Below are 19,583 nucleotides of genomic sequence, written 5' to 3' on the forward strand. Positions count from 1 at the left end.
CTCTTTCTCTGTCTCTGCCTCACCCACCCTCCAGGGAACTGCAGCAGATCGTTTCTTTCACAGTCTCTCCACTTTCATCCAAGGATTGGACACCAAGAATAACGTCAAGGTTAGCACACTCACGCGCGCACACACCGGTTATACAACAGCACGTGGCGCTGCAGGTCACCGTCAAGCTTTCCTCGCCAAATTCTTAAACAATGCAGCTGTTATACCCATGTAGACACGCTTCACTCATTTGATTGATATTGTCTAATTTGATTGTATAATATTTGCATTTGTTGCCCATTTGTTTTCACTTTATTATTTATTAATTGTGTTTTTCTTAGTTTGATGACCAACTTTGAATGTTACACATTACAATTTCACATTTTAGTCATGAGGGGTCATACTTTTCACCAGAACCACAAACTGAAGGAGCTTTAATTTTTCAAAAAGAAAAAGCAACCATAAACCTGGAAAGATATAAGACAGAAAATCTGAAGCGGGAGTCAGAGCTGGAGGGAAGATATATGTTTACTCAAGACACACTGTAATCTTTACTCCCTCACAGACTTGCGGCATTCAACTCATCACCAAGCTACTAATTTACTCCTAGCCTGCATTGTATGTCCTCTGAGGTTACAGAAACTAAATGTCTTCCTCTCTCTCTCTCTCCAGATCTGGTTCAACAACAAGGGCTGGCACAGCATTGGTTCTTTCCTCAATGTGATGAACAACGGCATCCTGCGGGCAAGTCTGAAAGGCGGCAAAGACCCCACAAAGTTTGGCATCACTGCCCACAATCACCCACTCAACCTCACCAAGGAGCAGCTGTCACAAGTGGCACTGTGAGTATTATTGTTGCTACAGAGAGGTCCATAAACAGTTCTAACATTTCTTTGACCTTTTCTGAGAGACTTCACTTCTCATTGCTTTCTTTGATCTGTTCTCTCTCCCTCAGGATGACGACATCAGTGGATGTGCTGGTTTCCATCTGCGTGATCTTCGCCATGTCCTTTGTACCTGCAAGCTTTGTAGTCTTCCTCATCCAGGAGAGAGTGAACAAGGCCAAACACATGCAGTTCATCAGCGGAGTGCAGCCTTTCCTTTACTGGCTGGCCAACTTTGTCTGGGATATGGTAAAACATTTCAGATTATCTTGGCCTCTGTTTTAACTAAATTAGAAATCATGGATTATGCATTAGGGTGTATTAAAGTTATCTGATTTTATTATCTTAAAATGTACCAAAACTACTTCTTAACCTCCTCTCTTTCATTTCTTACAGTGTAACTACATCGTCCCAGCCACACTGGTCATCATCATCTTTGTGTGTTTCCAACAAGACGCCTACGTCTCTTCCACCAATCTGCCTGTGCTGGCCCTGCTGCTGCTGCTCTACGGGTACATTCTGACACACACTCAGCTTGTTTGACCCTTACTTTCATTTATTTTCTCTACTTCTCTGACCCCTTCTCATTTTAAATGATCTCTGTATCTCTTCACAGATGGTCCATCACCCCTCTGATGTACCCAGCCTCGTTCTTCTTCAAGATCCCCAGCACGGCCTACGTGGTCCTGACCAGCGTTAACATACTGATAGGAATCAACGGCAGCGTGTCCACATTTGTTCTGGAGCTGTTTGGAAGCAATGTAAATAAGTTATTTATTTTCAGGTAGAAGGGTGCTTCTGAATGCAGTCTAAGAAGTAATTGAGATTGAAAGCTTTACCCTTCATAATAAAGAATTGTCTTTGTTCCCATTTAAGGAAATCGGTGGTATCAACGACATCCTAAAGAACGTGTTCCTCATCTTCCCTCACTTTTGTCTGGGTAGAGGACTGATTGACATGGTGAAGAATCAGGCAATGGCTGATGCTTTGGAGAGATTTGGTAATTTCAGCAGACTTCTCCTACAAATGTATCCAATTTTTTTGTCAAGGAAACAAAAATATGTTTTCTAGATATGTTTAAAATGTCTGATCTGTGGATCTGCTTGTGTCTCTGAAGGTGAGAACCGGTTCCGCTCCCCTCTGGCCTGGGACATGGTGGGAAAGAACCTGTTTGCGATGGCCATAGAGGGCGTGATCTTCTTTGTCATCACTGTCCTCATTCAGTATCGCTTCTGCATCAAGGCGAGGTGAGTGAAGCCTTCGATACACGTGTGATCCCTCAACTTAATTGTGAAGAAAGCAACCTCAAGAATTTTCCTCATGACACAGTAACCATTACTAAAATGTCATAAGTCAAAACAATAAGGGGATTAAGATTTGAATCCCCTCTGGGAGAAGGATTCAACTAAACCCTGTGTTGAATGTGACCCCTCCTCCCTCTCTGTCAATCCAGGTCGTCCACCAGTCATCTGAAACCAATCGGTGAAGAAGACGAGGACGTGGCCAGAGAGCGACAGAGGATCCTGAGCGGAGCAGGACAGTCAGACATTCTGGAGCTCAGACAGCTCACCAAGATTTACAAGCGTAAACAGAAGCCGGCAGTGGACCGGCTATGTGTTGGCATCCCCCCTGGAGAGGTACAGGACAGAAAATATTACACATGGTTTTCTTGTATTTTACAGATAAAAAGTTTGTCCATCATTGAAGCTGTGCTTGTAACAGGATGATAAGGTTAAGCTAATATCATGTCTCTCCCCTCCTTCAGTGCTTCGGTTTGTTGGGTGTGAATGGCGCAGGCAAAACCAGCACCTTTAAAATGCTGACTGGAGACTCTTTGGTTACCAGTGGAGAGGCTTACCTGGCTGGCAAAAGGTAAAATGGTTCAAAAGGTCCAATCATTTGTATTAAAATTCATCTAATCTTCTAGTGTATTCCGCAAGTTCAGCCAGTCTGTCAAGAGGTAGTGAACACCGTAATACATTCTTGGCATAAGTGATACTTGAAATAAATATTAAATCATGGCAGAATTTGATGCAACACTGGAACTCAAATTAGCTTTCTTTAAATTGTTTTGCTTTCTGTGAAACTAAGTACTCTTAAACTGTCTCCAGTGTGAACACAGAGATAGACGAGGTGCATCAGAACATGGGCTACTGTCCTCAGTTTGATGCCATCAACGACCTGCTGACCGGAAGAGAACACCTCGAGTTTTACGCCATCCTGAGGGGCGTTCCTGAGAAGGAAGTCTGTGAGGTCAGTAACACACACTGGAACACATATACATGGACCAACTGTATTTACTATGACAGATAGTTTTGGTCATTTAGATATGAAATAGGCTCATCCTTTTGTTATTGTAGTCTGCAGAGGCATTGTATAGACTATTGGTCTATGTTAATAAACAGATCATTAATCCTCTGTATTATTGTTTCAAAAGAAGATGGTTGACACTAACTCGCAAATATTATCCTGTCCACCAGGTGGCAGAGTGGGGCATCCGGAAGCTTGGCTTGGTCAAATATGTGGACAAGTCAGCGGGCAGCTATAGTGGAGGAAACATGAGGAAACTGTCCACCGCCATTGCTCTCATCGGAGGACCACCTGTAGTGTTTCTGGTCAGTGGAACATGTTCAAACATACACAAATACTTCTGAATCACTGTGGCATACAGCATCAGCTTGATCATTGTAGCAACAGTTGAATATCTGATGTTTCCCGTTTACAGGATGAACCGACAACAGGCATGGACCCTAAAGCTCGCCGTGCTCTGTGGAACGCAATCCTTAGCATCATCAAAGAGGGGCGATCTGTAGTCCTGACCTCACACAGGTTAGATTACATCTGTTGAATCAACTGAACCATATAATTCTATAGCATCATGTCAGTGACTATAGTTTGTGTTTTAAGTCTGAGGTGACTGAGCTCATCCTAGCGTGTTCATGTGTTTTTTGCAGCATGGAAGAGTGTGAAGCACTTTGCACAAGGATGGCCATCATGGTCAACGGCAGGTTCCGCTGCTTGGGCAGTGTGCAGCATCTCAAAAACAGGTGGGAAATCACGCCACAGTCACATTGCATATAGGCTCACACACAAAAGAAATGAGAATGATTATCATTTAAACAGATCCAGTGAATGAAATGTGCTTCATCATGCTCCTACTAGGTTTGGTGATGGCTACACCATCATCCTGCGGGTGGCTGGCCCTGACCCAGACCTCCGGCCGGTGATGGAGTTCATCGAGCGGGAGCTGCCGGGCAGCACACTGAAGGAGAAACACCGCAACATGCTGCAGTACCAGCTGCCCACCTCCCTCACCTCCCTCGCCCGCATCTTCTCCCTGCTCTCTACGAACAAGGAGACGCTCAGCATAGAGGACTACTCCGTCTCCCAGACAACTCTAGACCAAGTAAGCAAGTCTCAAGGCTCAGACTGCAACTAGATTATGAGTTTGTTTACGCTAAATCTAAATCCTGCCTCCTCTTCTCTTCCTTCCTGCAGGTGTTTGTAAATTTCGCCAAGGACCAAAGTGATGAGGACCATTTGAAAGACGTCCATCTGAACAAGCGGGACGCTGTGGTAGTGGACATTTCCCTAAACTCTTTCCTCACAGACAACAAGACCAGGGAGAGCTGCGTCTGATTCCACAACATACCATCAGTGGGTGTTGCTAAGCTTCACCCACCCTCCCCCAACCCACAAAATATGGACCACTAACCAGCTGGGGGAGACAGACTATGTTAAATTTTGTTTTTTTTTCTATTTTTTAGTATTTTTTAATTGTTATCATTTCTCAGTGGACCTGCACGTCAGCGCACAGCCTCTTGAAAAGGCAGAGACTGCAGGTATCGTGACAGACACTGAAACAATGACAACTCAATGCAAATCAATGCAAGAAATATAAATAAATATATTTAAGATGAGAAGAAATTCCTGTGAGGGTTGGAGACTGGTGCTTCTCCTTCACTAAGACGGCCAGAGAAAAAGAAAGAAACACTTGAAGCGACAGCAGGATTATGATGCTGTGTCAGACTTGAAAGCCTGTAGAACTGCTACTCACTCAGTGGACACGGCATCTGGGATGATAGAAGGAAATATCTCTAGCAGAAACATCCCCTGTCCTAAAAGTAGTAAGCAGTAGTCAGGGGGGGAGTGTATGTGTGCTACTCTGTATTGTATCGTAAAACAACGAAAGAAAAAGGTTCTGATCCTTCACTGCCAACTGCTAGATGGACTGACTACTTTTTTATCAGGGTCAAACTCTCTGTCGCTCTTCGTTACCAAGCGCAGTTGTTTTCTAATGCAAAAGAAGCATTTACAATCCAGTTAATTTAAGTCACAAACGTGCAATCATGCAACATGATTATTTTTACTAATTTGATTTTTTAAGATAATTTTATTCTAACAGACGAAGCTAACCTCTTTGGAGTTTTTTCCCAATTTTGTTTGGATAACATTTAAGATTGATAACCAAGTTGTCTTTTATATTTGTTGTTCTTGGTGTCCTTGACATTGTCCAGCACAGTGCCTATACTGTATCATGGTGGAGAGAGAAATCCGAGCACTCCATTTGAAAACAACAACAATGTATGTAGGCTGCTAAGGAATGTATAAGACAGATTCCAACATGTGTCGAAGCACAAAACATCAGCTTTTAGTGAAGATGATGACTGAAACTTGACTGTCTTTTTTTTCTTTTCTTGAAGAATTGTGTCCTTCATTGTCAAAAACAAAACAAAAAAATTGTGGTTGCTTGATGTCTGTACATGACGCAGCCTACTATACTGGCTTGTTTTACTTGTCCTGCCCTCTTTAAATGGAACGGAAGGCCAATCAGCACGGACGCAGGAGAACCGTCACAAAGCGGCAGTTGTGACTTCAACAGAAAGCTGAAGATTGCAGACAATGTTGGACTGGTGTTTTTAAAAGTTCATTGGAAATATATACTGCATGCTTTCGAATTGGCCACACACCTGGACTATCAGCACTTCTGTGTGTGTGTGTGTGTGCCAGAGCATGCCGTCAGATCAGCTTGTAAAGGACTGGAGACGACGGAATTGTGCTTCATTATTGTTGTCGGTTTACCACCAAATAACGTAGAGTTCAGATTCTGTTGTTAAAAAAAAAAAAAAAAAGTGGAAATCTGTGTCAAAATGTAACTTCATGAGTGACATGGAAATGTTCCTGTGGGTAAAACTGTAGCTCTCGTATACGGAGAAAACAGGTTCACAGCTACTCTGCTTGTATGAGGTCTAAAGGTGGCAACTTTTCTTGTAATGCGTGCTTTTATACATGCACTGTGTTAGGGCACGATGGAAGTGTTTGAGACCTGAGCCATCACCGATGTGGATATTATGTACAGTGGCAGCAGTATCTTGTGATGTCAAGTGAAAAAAAATGTTACCAGTGGAATGAACAAACAATAACTGTGCCAAATGGAGCTGAACATGTATCTGTGATCAACCAGCATAATCTCAAGGAGGTTTTGTAAAGTTTTAAGTTGTGCTTTTGTTTCAGTTCTTTTATCCATCAGCTCACAGAAATCCTCCTCTGTTGTCGAGAACAAAAAGCACATTTCATGTCCAATTTGTTCTCCCTCACTCAGTCTCCGTTAGACTGCAAGTTTTTGCTATTTCCTGGTGATGTTGCCAAATTCCAATCTTTCGGTTTTGTCCACATTGATAAGCTGCGGCACTGACTGTACCGTCAGTAACTCAAATTTTAGACTTTCCAGTGTTAGTCCAAAGGCCAGACTGCACATAAAACAGGGACCACGTCTGCTAGAGTTGTGCTTGCAATGCTTTATATTCCGAAAACAAAAAAATCATATCCAGGGTTTAATGTAATGACCAATTGTCATTAAGGGTGCTCTGTGTCATATAAAATCATGGAATGGGTTTCCGTCATCTCGGGGATCTAATCACTGCTGTGGGTCTTCAGACTCACCCTCAGCTAAATGTGAGCACTTTATAGCCTGTAGTGTCAGAGACATAGAAGCAAGAGATTTGGCAAATAAGACATTTAAAATCAAATGTCTGCACTGGAACACAGATATAATTCAGACGAAACGAAGCTACAACACTGCGTCAAAACATTTTTTTGACACTTGAAAAATAGGACAGAAGCTTAAATGATTGAGAGAAATGAGTGAAAAGCAGTAGTGAGATAAAGAGAAACGCAGGACAGTAAGATGGTGATAATTCTCTTCTTGTGCTCAATATTATTATTTGTTTACATTTTTAAGTATTAAACAGCTGTTTGGGTCTGTTACTCATTGTGTATAGTTACTCTTTGCATTAAAAAATAAAAAAATCATACATTTTGGAAAAAAAACGACTCCTGTTTTGATTATTTTTGCGTTTCTGTTGTGTGACCACAGCTAGCTCGGGTGTGACAGATGGAATTTTGTAGCTAATGACTGAACAAAAGATGTGTTTACGGTCTGTGTGGGCATGTGTGTTAATGCTCGCTATAAGTTTCTAGAGCATGCATGTGTTTTTGTGTGTCACCTGCTGTGCTCCCACGCGCGCACACACACACGCGCCCCACACACAAAGTCTGTTGCCAGCAAACACACGCACAGAGGTTTCGGTCAGTCTGAGTTATTCATTCACCAACATGATGACTGGAAGAGCTGTTTTTCTGGGACTTCTGCTCATCTGCGTGGCTGCAGGTAACACAAGAAAAACACGCTCTGTTTGAGGTTTTTTTTATACATTTATTGTAAAGTGGCTGTTACAGATCAAGATAAAGGAGTAGAGTGCAATTTTTAACAGTTTCTCTACATGTTGTGCCTAAAAGGATTTCATGTCCGTGGAGAAAAATCATGTCAGAGGAGATTTCGTTTTTTGATAGTCAACAAAAGAAAAAGACACATTCATGTTGAAGTGCAACAGAATTATATAAAAGTTGTTTGCATGGGTATTATGAGCATTGTACCTTTAAATTAATGCAATTTCATATTAGATAGTGGGCACTGGAGGTGTACAATATGTAAAAAAGGAACATATGATGTAATTTTGACAGATGTTATGATTGTGATTTGATTCACAATTAGTGGGAAAACTACCTAAATCATGACAATGCAATGTGTGTTGTGGTCTGTGCCAAACTAACATGTCTTTTATATCTGGAAAACAAAGTTTTTGCAGCCCTAGTAGGCACTCTTATACTCTACTTGTAGTGTGTTAACCAGAACAGAAATAACTTTATATTCTCGTCTGTAATGTTACTTTTGCACAAAGATATTTTAGTCTCTGGATCAGGAGGGTTGCTGACTCACTTACTCATAAACAGGAGTTTATGACGTATGGAGTCAACTCTTTTCAACACGTACGGTTTTATCAGTCATCTGCTCTCTTTATAGATGCTGAGAAGAAATCTGGACTCCTGAGGAAGGTGCTGCATTTTGACTCATCCCTGTGTGTGTGTGTGTGTGTGTGTGTGTGTGTGTGTGTGTGTGTGTGTGTGTGTGTGTATGTGCGTGCGTGCGTGCGTGCATAGAAGAGGGTGTTTTGATCATGATTAAAGAGGGAAAAAAGTGTGTAATTCAAATTCATGTGGTGTATGAGCTGTCTTCTCAGGTGATCACAGGTGAGCTTGCTTTATGTCCTCGCAGCCTTCCTGTCCTGAAATGGAGGAGATCGTGGCGTGCCCCCTGAACCTCGCTCCGGTGTGCGGCAGCGATGGCAACACCTACGCCAACGAGTGTACCCTGTGTGTCCAGAGACAGTAAGTACACACAGCTGCTGCACCCTCACAGCATTCACACATGAGGTCATATAAAGTCAACTTTATGGAGGCTGAAGTCACCGAGTCGCCCCCCGGTGGTGAAACAGCAGAGCGTAAACAGAAGCTGATTCAAATGACTGGCGGCTTTCCAGTTCAGTCTATTATTCATGTCCTGGTCTGGAAATGAGCAGGGGATCATTAGTCAGTGCTAGAAAACGCTGGTCACGTCTCTGGTGAGCAAATCATGAAAAAGCACAAAATTTCATGAGATCTTGCAGCATTGCGTACAAACCTCTTTAAATCACAAAGAAGCCTAATAACAGGAAAAGTCTGTTTTCTGATATTCTGTCTCTCATCCCTGCACACAATTTAATGTCTATAAAAATCCTCACTGATGGCATTTACCACTTTATCTCCACTGACTTCTCCACTGCTGCTCAAATGTACTTCTACATCCAGACACAGTGAGTTAAAATGAGGTGTGATTTCTTATCATATTCAAATAATCGTTATTGCCATGTGCGTTACATTATTGCCAACGTTTGATAAATAAACAAGAGAGTTTGTATATATAACGAAGACGACAGATACATTTTAAACATGCACACTGTGAATCACTGAGAAACATTTGCTGTAGAGCCTGTTTCTTTTAGTTCATAGCACCAGTTTGTACTTTGCAGTGATGGAATGTAACTAAGTACATTTACTCAAGCACCAGGGTTCAGTAGAGCTTTGAGGTATATGTACTTTTCCTGGGTATTTACATGTTGCGCTACTTTATACTTCCACTCCACTCCGTTTAAAGGCAAATGCTACATTTATTTGATAACTTTTGTTAATAGTAACTTTACAGATTGCAGGCTGCATCAGAGCCAAATCAGTGTATTTTTGAATGTATTTACTTTATCAGCGATCTGACTAAAAGAAAACAAACACACACTGACTGCAATAATCCTAAAAATGCTGAATATTGGATTTAGTGATAGACTAAGTTTATGGACGGCTAACCACTAAGTACAAAGCATACACTTTACAATAAATAAACGTATAATTCACGTGTACTTTTGATGCTAATGTACATGTCATATCAGACTCTATACAACTTTTAGTCAAGTATATTTTGCAATGCCGACTTTCACTTTTAAAGTAATATTTTAACACAATATCGTCACTCTTGCTCAAGTATGACTTTTGGCTGTACGACACTGATATTTTGCAGCTAATCCTTGCCACTGACTTTTCTCCCCAGTTTTCTTTCTCTGAGGTTCAGGGAAACTGAGAATCACAGAATATAGTATTTTCAAAGATAACCTCTGTCAGATTATTATACTACTGTATCATGAAGAGAGATTCTGTCTCAACATCTCTTTTATGAAAAATAGAACACAGCCTGGGCTCCCTGGGTAACCGGCTCTGCCTGTGACAGCCTGGTTCTACAGCCACAATCTGCCCATTCATTCTGCACACTGACAACATTTTCCTTAGTTTTTTTTTATCAGTCATGGTTGTCAGGCACTCCAAGCCACCATGTACTATCTGTTTAGGGTAGACAGTTTGAACTTAGAATTCATATTTTCTTTGCGATTTGGTGGATTCGTCACAATATTTGATATAATTTTCACCGATGTTGATTTAAAGTTGGAATAATCCCAGCTGAGCAAAACAGATTGAATCACAGCGGTGACGTGTTCTGATCCTCTCTGCAGAACAACCAAGATTGACATTTTGATCGCCAAAGAGGAGAGCTGCTGACCTGCCTGGGAGATGATGTCACCACAAAGGTGACCAATCGGGACCTGATTATCGACCCAACATCGGATCCCAGCTCACCTAAATGTCTGTGTCATCACGATGAGTAATAAACATCAATCAGCAGTAAACAACCGTCTGACATTTCCTTTTATTTAGTTCATTAAAATCCAAATCTAAGCCTGCCGTTGGTAGGAAGTCTGAGTCATGCATAAAAGACCAAAACTGATGCTACAAATTAAATAAATCAAGGGAAGGAAGCGAGTGAATGCATTGGAGGTAATAAAAAAGGAAAGAAAACAAAGAAAGTGTTTTTTAGGTAACATAATCTGAAAGCATTCCTTTGTATTGTGGAGGCAGGAGGTGAATGATCGGTTGGTTATCTGTGTTGGGAGCCAATATTTACACGTCTTAGACTGATTAACACAGCGGTCGATAATGTTCAGGCGTGTGTGTGTGTGTGTGTGTGTGTGTGTGTGTGTGTGTGTGTGTGTGTGTGTGTGTGTGTCATGAAGATGACAGGAGCACAGAGCGACACGCTGGGACAGTGGACATGAAACAACAGAAAGAAATAAAGTGTTGAATACTGAGGTCAAAGGTCAACTGTGTGAGTCACATGACCGAAACCAGGAAACAGAGAAGTGGTATGAATCCAGTTGCTTCCTCGGTCTTTACGGCAGAGCAGAGACAGAGCCTTCAAGACTGCAGCGACCTGGCGATGACAGGAACCCACGTGGAGCATGAGTAAGTACAGACTGTGAATACTCTGCTCTCTGCTGCTGACGTTACGGTGCGGCTCTTTACCTTGTTACTGTCAGTGGACGGGTTAGTGTGTCGCAGACTTCACGAGCAGCTTCGAATCGAGATAAAGCAGCATTGAACCTGAACCTGAGCTGATGCTGGTCGATGTATTAGGACCTCTGAGCCGTGATGTTTTAATGATTCTTGATAAGTTTAGCTCTGTTCATCCCATTCACTGATTCCTACTTTCACTTTGTTCCCCCTTGTTTCCATCCTGCCCTGTGTTCCCACAGTATAGATCAGTCAGATCAAACTATTACATCCTGTCTGTATGGTTACTGTGTCTCCAGGGTCGACAGTCGAGTTCAGGACTGTGAGAATGGCATCTCTATGGAACTCTTCCTGCATGTTTCACTCATACCAGCAGTAAGTTGTCCATCGATTTAACCTGCGATATATCCAGAGTGTCAACCTGTCTGCAGCAAAAAATAACAGCTTTGAGACATTGTACATGTCAGGTTGTCAAATGGGTTTAAAATGGTTTACTTAGTTTAAGAAAAAAGGTTCAATTTTTCAACAATAAATGAGTGCTCCCTCAGTTTTACTAAAAAAACAATGAACAATGACGATATTTCATTTTTCACATGACAACAAGGAACACGTAAAGCTATCAGTATGTGCTGACGCTTTATGCGTTTTTGTTAACAGTTTATAGTAAGGGCAGAATCATATCCTTAACTAATGATTAACAAACGCATGACTCATCGTGACTTTAACAGATGCAGGATGTAAACACTTGCTTTTCAAACATAAATACGTGAATACTGTGACATGGACAAACATTTATGTAAATGAAATCCAGCTTACTTTAAACATTTCAACTCATGTATGAAGTATATCGCTGGATCAACATTCTTTAATGATCTCCTGAGGTTATAGTAACTAGATCATGTGTTAATGTTGAGCAACAGGACTTTATGATGCATCCTATATCAGTTTATTCATCAGATCATCCAGGTCATGTGTAAGTTAGTCATTACTTAAGTTTATGATTTGTACCCTTGTTATGAAGTGTTACATAAAGTGATATTTGGGAAATGGCATTTTATGTTTATGTTTTCATGATGTACTCACATAACAGAGGGTGTCTAGAAATATAATAACACTACACACTGAAAATTGAAATTGAATTATCAGAGTTATCTTTAAAAAAAAAAATTCAGTTGGTAATGCGCAAATAAATTGAGTTTTTAAAAAAATATATTTTTTTAGGGTAAGTTATGTCATTTAAACTTGCATTTCATTCAAAAACATTTTTTTCCACAGTACAATCACACGGAAAAAAGTTTGCTAACTAACTTTTAGTAACTCATTAATCTTGTTAGTTAACAAATTAAATTAACTGAATTTATTGTTGTGCTTTTTAAGTTGGAGCTACAATTCTTTTCTTTCAGTGCCAGATCTGAAACACAGCACAGGTATTGCTACTACACCTACAGTGAATGAGTTGAAGTTATAGCAGCTTGATCTGAAGCTGCTTTGATAGGACACTTGCCAAGCTGGTGATGCAAAGTGTAAGGTTCAGATATGAGATCTACATCTTATAAAGTCAGCCGTGTGATCCACTCTGCCACCTCGGACACACAGTATCGATCAGCTTGTTGGTGATCGGAGGATCTGCATCTACTGACATTTGTGCAAGTTTAAATCTCCTGACTGTGATTCTGAAACCTAAAGAAAGAAACTAGCATGTTAGCCATGATAAAAACAAACCGGGCCCATCCACCCCTCTCAAAGTCAACAGAAAGCCAGCAGCTGCAGTGATGCAAACAAAGCATTGTTGAAGATTGTATTGATTTCTCGTCCTGCAGGTGTTTATCACGGGGATACTCTCCTTCCTGCAGAAAAGAGCCAAAACACTGGGCATCGACCGCAGACTGCCTTTCCTGGGAGGACGTTTTGCCATTGTGATGTAAGTCATCAGCAGCGACGAGTGTCAGGATATAAAGTCACAGCAATATGAATAGGTTTCCTTGTTGTCATAGGCAACAGTCTGGATTATCTCACATCTCTCCTCCTCTTGCTCTCATGTATCAGGCTACTTAAAGCAGCTGTGTGCTCTGTGTTTATAGTGTTTGTCATGACTGTGTCCCAGTCCTTTAGACACTATAGGCAGCCTGAGTAATCGGTGGTCATATGGGTTTGCATTCGGTGCCGTGTCCTCCAGCGTCCTGCTGCTCTTCTCTGAAGGTTACGTCCCCTTCCCAGTCCCAGCCTGGGCCAGAGGTACTCCGACTGCTGAACACTGAGATCCAGGCTCTGTATTCAAACCCTGCAGGTACAGCATCTAATAATGTTGACTGATGTGCTGTTTCCCTGGTTCTTATCCTTCAGCTATAATGTTTTTGATCGGAGCATTAGAGGTGGGCCTGGTCTATTTCCCCTTCTTTGCCTGTCTGTCCACGCCTTGCAGAGCAGCTGGGGCAGTGCTGGGAATACTGTACTCTCTGTGCTGGTAAATATTTATTCTCACAATGTGGATTAGAACAACAAAAGGTTTATTTCAACAGTAAAATGATGGTCACGTCACACAAAATGATAAAGAAACACTTTCACAATATATAAAAGACTTTGTGCTGTAGATGGACAGATGAGTGGGTTTATTTTGTTTATCTGTGCTACTTTTTAGGATCACTATTATGGTCTGGGATACATTCACCTGTCCCAGTGGTAAGGTAGGTGAGTACTCAACTCATCATAGTGCAATGGTGCTTGTTGCCGTGTGGCTTGTGACCAAGTTACCAGCCTCCTCCGTCCAGATGATTGTTTCTGTCTGCAGCTTAAATGAATGAGGGCTCTGTATGAAGACCTGCCTGTGGGTACTTTGTTGGACATCATGGAGAAAAAGAACAAATGGGGTGACTTTGTGTGTGATTTTTTAAAGATTCTGGGCATACACCAGAAGATTATCGTCCAGTGGCCCTGCATCCTCTCCCTCATCTTCCTCTTGGGACGATTTATCTACATGCTGATTAAAGCTGTTCGAATACGTCTGCAACTAGAACCAGAGGTCAGCGTGCCCACTGCGTAAAATGACTCAATTGATTCTTGCTGTTTTTTTTCCTAATTTTTTCATCATATTTTTGCTTTTATTTGTTCTCATCTTTATTGTGTTTTATTGTCCTGTAGTTGTAAACATTCACACAAATCATGTAAGAGTGTGAGGATTAACCTTATGCCAGGATCCACCTAGAATATCAATATCAAATACATACATCTTTAATTGAAGGTACAGGAGTATATGGGACTAAAATCTACAATTACATACTAACCTTAAATAATCCAGTTTTAGAATGATAAAATAAATAAATCTTGAATCTTTTCCCTTCAATAATAAACTGCAGGACCCTGAGGAGCTGATTGAGCAGCACCAGGTGCAGCATGTTAAGAGCCTGCTGAGGAAAACACCTGCACACAGGTAGAGTTTCACTTCTGTCGGAACCACTTTTTTCTGCACGTGTTAAGCTGTTTACAAAAAACGTTTAACTTTTGACAGATTTACCAGATTTCAGATATTACTTGAAGGCAGCAACACACTGTCATGCGAACACACACCCATAATCAGGTTTGACCCTCCTTTCTGTGCTGCAGTAAGCCCCTCAGCTGGTTCCAGAGAAGAGTGTATGAGTGGGACCCCCACTTCAAGTTCCCCAACAGGATCATCGGCACTGCCATTATATCCCTCATAGGCCTGTATACGGTATAATTTGACAGCCCTTTCATTAAGTCAAACCAAATGTCTCATCCAAACTCTTTGTTCTGGAAAATGATGACTCTACAAATGTGTCTTTATTTAATTTCTACAGATGACCCTGGCCGACTACAGCGTCAGTAATGTGGCTTTTGACCGAGTAGAGAAGTGGAAGGAGACATTAGAATATCTGGTGACTTCTTGCAATCAGACTGAAGCTCTGGGAGCCATGATACCACAGCTGGAGGAATTCATCGACGTGGCCAGGAGTGAGTTGGTCTGCATGATTCATGTTTCTTGTGGACAGTTCTGTCCGGCTGCCTTGATTGTGAACATTACTCATGATGAGAATGAGCCAAAAAGCAACTCTTCACCAACAAATCAAAGAAATCGCAATTTTGTAATATATTTTTGGAACATGAATTTGTGGTTGTTTATTTATGATCCTTAAAACTGTGTGAAACAAGTTGAGCCTTGTTGTGATTTCTTTTATTCCAGAGTCTTGGCTAGCTACCACCATCTTTGCTAGTCTCAACTCAGTAGCCTACACCCTCCATGTGTTGGCATGTTACAGGTAAGAGAAAGTTTAACCAAAAAACTTAGATTTCAAAAGTTTGTAGGATTTTACAACAGCCAGTTATAATGAGACCCGACATAGATGAAGTGTCATTGTATAACTGTCCACGCAGAAAACACTTGAAGAGACTGTGGAGAGGGCAGAAGGGGTTTCTTCCTGAGAAGTTTCACAACCCTAGCTCAGCTGTCAGTGTAGTAAGTAATGCGCGCACACACACACACACGCACACACACATTCAGCAAATGGCAGTAAATGTAGTGCAAATCAGATTTCACTTAACCAGTGTGAGATCCACCCTAGTATAACTGTGCTGATAGATCAAAATGTGTGTGTTCATCACAGTGTATGATCTTCTGTGTGGTCCTCATATTGTGGAACCATAAGGCTGCTGCACCCTGCCAGCTTCGCCAAAACACTTCATAATTATCACAAACGGGGTTCTAGGCTCTCAGGCATCTTGACGGGGCTCCTCGCTAATTGTGTGCGCAGGCACAAGCTCTCGCATACACACGCATCCGCAAGTCTGATCTATTCAAATGTGTGAGCATGTATTTGAATGTTTGATTATGTAAAGGACACGCACACACTCTGGCTCAATAGACTTTAGGATTGCACAACCAAAGTTTTCTCGTTGAATGTTCACAGGCTTCCATCACAAGATACTCTGGTTGGCAAATAGCGTTTACATTGTGGGGTAAGTTACTCATCTTCTTAAAAACGTGAAAAAGGGACGTGTTCGTGCTTTTAACACAAAATCAAGCAGCTGAACAGACATAGGCTGTAATGGGACTCAACCCTGCTGCTCCCAAAATGATGCCATCAGTGAGATGCTTACATAAGTCAAGGGGAAGGATCCATTAACAGGAAGCTTCAGGCAAAAGCTAACCTCTCAATGAACAGGCTTATTGGTTTAGGATTTAAGTCAGTGGTCTCAGTCTGTAAAAGGTGTTTCTAAACCCCAAGCTTCTCTGAAAGAATTACAGAGGAGGGCTTTAGCATCACATTATGATCAAGGTAGTTCTGCGTTTACTTTTCCACGCTAACAAGTGAGAAAATCACAACTTATAAGTATGTATATTGAAAAATTTGTCGGAAATGTAGAGGAAAAATTCAGAAATATAGCTACATTTTGCATTTAGAACCAACACATCTGCAGAGGATGCCATATCCACTGCCCTCCACTCAGTCATCACACCCCTTGAAAATAACAGCAAGATCAAGACCACAAATGAGTATCAAAACTCCAGAAAACCACAAAACCCAAGAAACCTTTAAGTGTAACATACTGCTAAATGTGTTTGCAGAAAAAACATTTTACTTGACTAAATGTTGGTCATGTTAAAATCTTTTTAGGAATGATGCATGGATGGATTTTGCGTAATTGCTTTTGATCCTATCACACAGAATAGTCTTAAGAGCGGAATAGAAGAATCAAAAGTTACAGAGCAACAGTCCTGAGTAAAACATACTGCAACATGGATATATAAAGATTACATAAGATATTTAGGATGTCTCCTCTGCATTTCCCCTTCAGGCTACTTGATTGTCCATTTTGTCCACTTCCTGTTTGCCCTGCTGTTCGTCTATGCTCTGGTTCTTCCTATACAGCATGGCAGGGTACTGAGCATGCTCAGCAACCTGGGAATTACAGTGTAAGGCTGCTTTCCTTGTGGTTGCGGATATATAATTGGTGGTTAGATAACCAAGTGGTTGATTGATTTTCATTTCTCTTGTGTCTCTCAGCCTGACCATCGCCCTGGTGATCGCCCTGGTGATTCTCCAGGTAGTTCTGGTTCAGATCTTCTTCCTCCAGGACAAAATGTCTCCCACTGATAAAGAAAAACCTCTAGCTCTCAACAACAGGTGGGTGGCCTATATCTACATCTTATGTAAGCGATAAAACCATCACACTGAAACAAAGGTCCAACATCAGCAAACAAAGTCACTGTTGAAAAGGGAAGTGCCGGTGATAAAGGCCAAATGAGATATTGAAGTCATAAAACATTCACTTTCTCTCTTACTTAATAGAGTCAAGTAGCTTCAATGACAGCTGAAACCAGCAGATACAGAATACATCTATGGTGGTGTTTTACAGTGTTAGCAATCCCCTTAAGGGTAAAAAGTGAATATATTTTCAAAGTCAACCTGCTTTGTACAGTGACCTGGAATCACAGTTTCTCTTCCTCCTCTCCAGGAAGGCGTTCCACTGCTTCAACTACTTCTTCTTTTTTTACAATGTGGTGATGGGGATCGGCAACTGCATACTGAGGTTGCTGAGCAGCATTCTGGCGGGAACGTGGCTGGTGTCACGCATAGACCGGACCATAATGCAGAGAGGATATGAAGGCATGGATGCCGGTAAGCTTAACTTCAGCTAATAAGCATGTGAGACAAAAATGAAATATTGTTTAAAGGATATATGGGATATTTCAAGATTTACCCCCATAAAACAACACAGCTAAACTTGATTTTGTCGTAAATACTTTTAGTGAAAATGGTATTAACCTGCTTGCAACCACATCTTCCAGCAGATGGCAACATTTCACAGTGTTCCAGCGGATTTGCTGTGTATCTTAAAGGGTAACTCCACCAATTTTACACATTAAAGCGTATTAATAGGTCTTGTTTCATGTTACTCAGTGGTTAAGTTGCATGGTGGGTAATGTAGACCATGTCTTGAAAAGGAAAAAGAATGTGTGGAACAGACAGCTGATTTCTCTGGTTCTGCTGTATCGATCTTGATCATTTGTTTTGAAACTGTCCAACCTTGTTAGATGAGTGCAGTACTAGACCAGATGACTACATTACCCACAATGCAACCTAGCCACTGAGTTACATCCCTGGAGGTGATTTATCAGATTGTATGTGGCTTCCTCTCAAGCCACAAAAGACTTTATACTACTTTAACATATGCAGCAGTACTCTCTGTAAGCTCACATTAATGTGTAAAATTGGTGGAATTACCCTTTAAGACAACAACTATAGTAATAGTGTGAAGAGCAATGTAGATATGTATGTCTTGTTTATTATTATAAAATGCTACAGTGTTATCTCCTATGTATAGTGTGTGGATGTAACAGTAGGCCTGTGTCTTGCATGTTCCAGGCTATAGCACCTGGGTTGGGATGATCTTTGCTGACCACTATCATAACAATCCAGTCATGGTGTGTTTCTGCCAGCTGCTGGTCTCCAACACGCTGGAGAGACACGCTGCATCTTCATATTCAACATTCAGCAACACGCCATCTGGTCAGTGTGTGCGTGTGTGAGAGAGAGAGAGAGAGAGAGAGCGCGTGTGTGTGAGTGTGGGTGGATAGGTGGGTGTGTGTAGAGCTCTTACATGCACAACCATCCACTGACAATGACTACTGCATTTTTATAATTTGCATGTTTAACTTCTAATTTCTATTCAGAATCCCCTGGGAATAGTCAGGCCAGGAGGCGTTGGAGACTGCTTTACACCTTACTGCGGAACCCTCGTCTGATCCTGCTCAGAAAGCACCACATCTCCGTAACTTCATCACGACGGACATCATCATCTCCACACTCAGATGCAGTGTTGCAGGCTTGGGTCATGGCCTCTCAAACACAGAGTCGCCAAGCAGCATCACAGTCACCACCAGAGTTTGATGTCATACCAGCAGAAGACTGTTAAAGAAACATTTTCTTGGATTTTTTTTTTTTTTTAAATATGTCATTTTTTAGAGGATTTCCATGTTGTACAAGGGACACTGTTGTGTTTTCAAAAGGTTTTTTTCAAAGACCAAACAAAAAATTGTGGAATAGCAACTGAGTAAGAAGACGTTGTTAACGTGTTTAATTAATTAGTCACCATTTGATCAGGTCAGACGGAGCATTTATAATTTGTAATTTATATTATTGGGCTTGATTTATAGTCATTTTGAGAACCTGTACCATGGCAAGCAAACGCTTTGAGTTTGAAATAAAAAGAATTGTGACAGCTCTATTGGTGTGATTCATTGTGTGGTATAAGTGGGACTATGATGCTCTTAATGCTTGATAAAGAGTTATATGAGGAGCCAGGAAATGTATCTATTGTTTATCTATTTATTCATTAAGAACTATTTATTTATTTGACAATACCTATTTATGTTATTTTGATTTATATGATATTGATTTGTTTGTTTTAAAAATGAAAAATTAA

At 41.1% G+C, this 19,583-nt stretch overlaps 3 protein-coding genes across 5 annotated transcripts in view; all 3 read left to right on the forward strand.

Annotated features, from left to right (window-relative positions):
* The window catches only part of LOC115579751 (phospholipid-transporting ATPase ABCA1-like), a 39,259-nt gene extending 32,067 nt beyond the window's left edge, over window positions 1–7,192 (forward strand). For both annotated transcript variants that reach the window (XM_030413404.1, XM_030413414.1), the window contains exons 35-49: window positions 35–109; window positions 661–830; window positions 944–1,121; window positions 1,269–1,384; window positions 1,489–1,633; window positions 1,749–1,872; window positions 1,990–2,119; window positions 2,326–2,509; window positions 2,638–2,744; window positions 2,984–3,125; window positions 3,353–3,487; window positions 3,598–3,701; window positions 3,827–3,919; window positions 4,035–4,278; window positions 4,371–7,192. In XM_030413404.1, coding sequence (XP_030269264.1) covers window positions 35–109; window positions 661–830; window positions 944–1,121; window positions 1,269–1,384; window positions 1,489–1,633; window positions 1,749–1,872; window positions 1,990–2,119; window positions 2,326–2,509; window positions 2,638–2,744; window positions 2,984–3,125; window positions 3,353–3,487; window positions 3,598–3,701; window positions 3,827–3,919; window positions 4,035–4,278; window positions 4,371–4,511 — 2,088 coding nt within the window. In that variant the 3' untranslated portion in view covers window positions 4,512–7,192. The remainder of the gene's footprint in view (window positions 1–34; window positions 110–660; window positions 831–943; window positions 1,122–1,268; window positions 1,385–1,488; window positions 1,634–1,748; window positions 1,873–1,989; window positions 2,120–2,325; window positions 2,510–2,637; window positions 2,745–2,983; window positions 3,126–3,352; window positions 3,488–3,597; window positions 3,702–3,826; window positions 3,920–4,034; window positions 4,279–4,370) is intronic.
* Window positions 7,193–7,392: 200 nt separating this feature from the next.
* Window positions 7,393–10,480, forward strand: spink4 (serine peptidase inhibitor, Kazal type 4). The gene is made up of 4 exons (XM_030417187.1): window positions 7,393–7,542; window positions 8,236–8,267; window positions 8,488–8,600; window positions 10,307–10,480. Exons 1-4 carry the CDS (start codon window positions 7,488–7,490, stop codon window positions 10,350–10,352), a joined length of 246 nt encoding a protein of 81 aa, XP_030273047.1. The 5' UTR covers window positions 7,393–7,487; the 3' UTR covers window positions 10,353–10,480.
* A 376-nt stretch (window positions 10,481–10,856) lies between these two features.
* On the forward strand, window positions 10,857–19,383 carry stra6l (STRA6-like). 2 transcript variants are annotated; one of them, XM_030416977.1, is made up of 18 exons: window positions 10,857–11,093; window positions 11,441–11,516; window positions 12,962–13,062; window positions 13,246–13,376; window positions 13,485–13,605; window positions 13,780–13,825; window positions 14,035–14,160; window positions 14,495–14,568; window positions 14,742–14,850; window positions 14,957–15,110; window positions 15,340–15,415; window positions 15,531–15,612; window positions 16,064–16,112; window positions 16,953–17,070; window positions 17,162–17,281; window positions 17,613–17,776; window positions 18,524–18,667; window positions 18,832–19,383. In XM_030416977.1, exons 1-18 carry the CDS (start codon window positions 10,966–10,968, stop codon window positions 19,071–19,073), a joined length of 2,061 nt encoding a protein of 686 aa, XP_030272837.1. In that variant the 5' UTR covers window positions 10,857–10,965; the 3' UTR covers window positions 19,074–19,383. The 2 variants fall into 2 exon arrangements, with proteins under 2 accessions (XP_030272837.1, XP_030272913.1); XM_030417053.1 differs by having other exon boundaries at window positions 11,023–11,093; window positions 13,246–13,428; window positions 13,512–13,605; window positions 18,832–19,334.
* The last annotated feature ends 200 nt before the right edge of the window (window positions 19,384–19,583 follow it).

The sequence above is a fragment of the Sparus aurata genome, chromosome 1 (genome assembly GCF_900880675.1).
Source record: "Sparus aurata chromosome 1, fSpaAur1.1, whole genome shotgun sequence".
NCBI lineage: Eukaryota > Metazoa > Chordata > Actinopteri > Spariformes > Sparidae > Sparus > Sparus aurata.

Coding starts and splice junctions, on each gene's coding strand:
- spink4 (XM_030417187.1), top strand. CDS start 7,488: ATGATGACTGGAAGAGCTGTTTTTCTGGGACTTCTGCTCATCTGCGTG. Junction 7,543..8,235: donor GCTCATCTGCGTGGCTGCAG/GTAACACAAGAA, acceptor CTCTCTTTATAG/ATGCTGAGAAGAAATCTGGA. Junction 8,601..10,306: donor ACCCTGTGTGTCCAGAGACA/GTAAGTACACAC, acceptor TCCTCTCTGCAG/AACAACCAAGATTGACATTT.
- stra6l (XM_030416977.1), top strand. CDS start 10,966: ATGACCGAAACCAGGAAACAGAGAAGTGGTATGAATCCAGTTGCTTCC. Junction 17,071..17,161: donor AGCAACCTGGGAATTACAGT/GTAAGGCTGCTT, acceptor TGTGTCTCTCAG/CCTGACCATCGCCCTGGTGA. Junction 17,777..18,523: donor ATATGAAGGCATGGATGCCG/GTAAGCTTAACT, acceptor TGCATGTTCCAG/GCTATAGCACCTGGGTTGGG.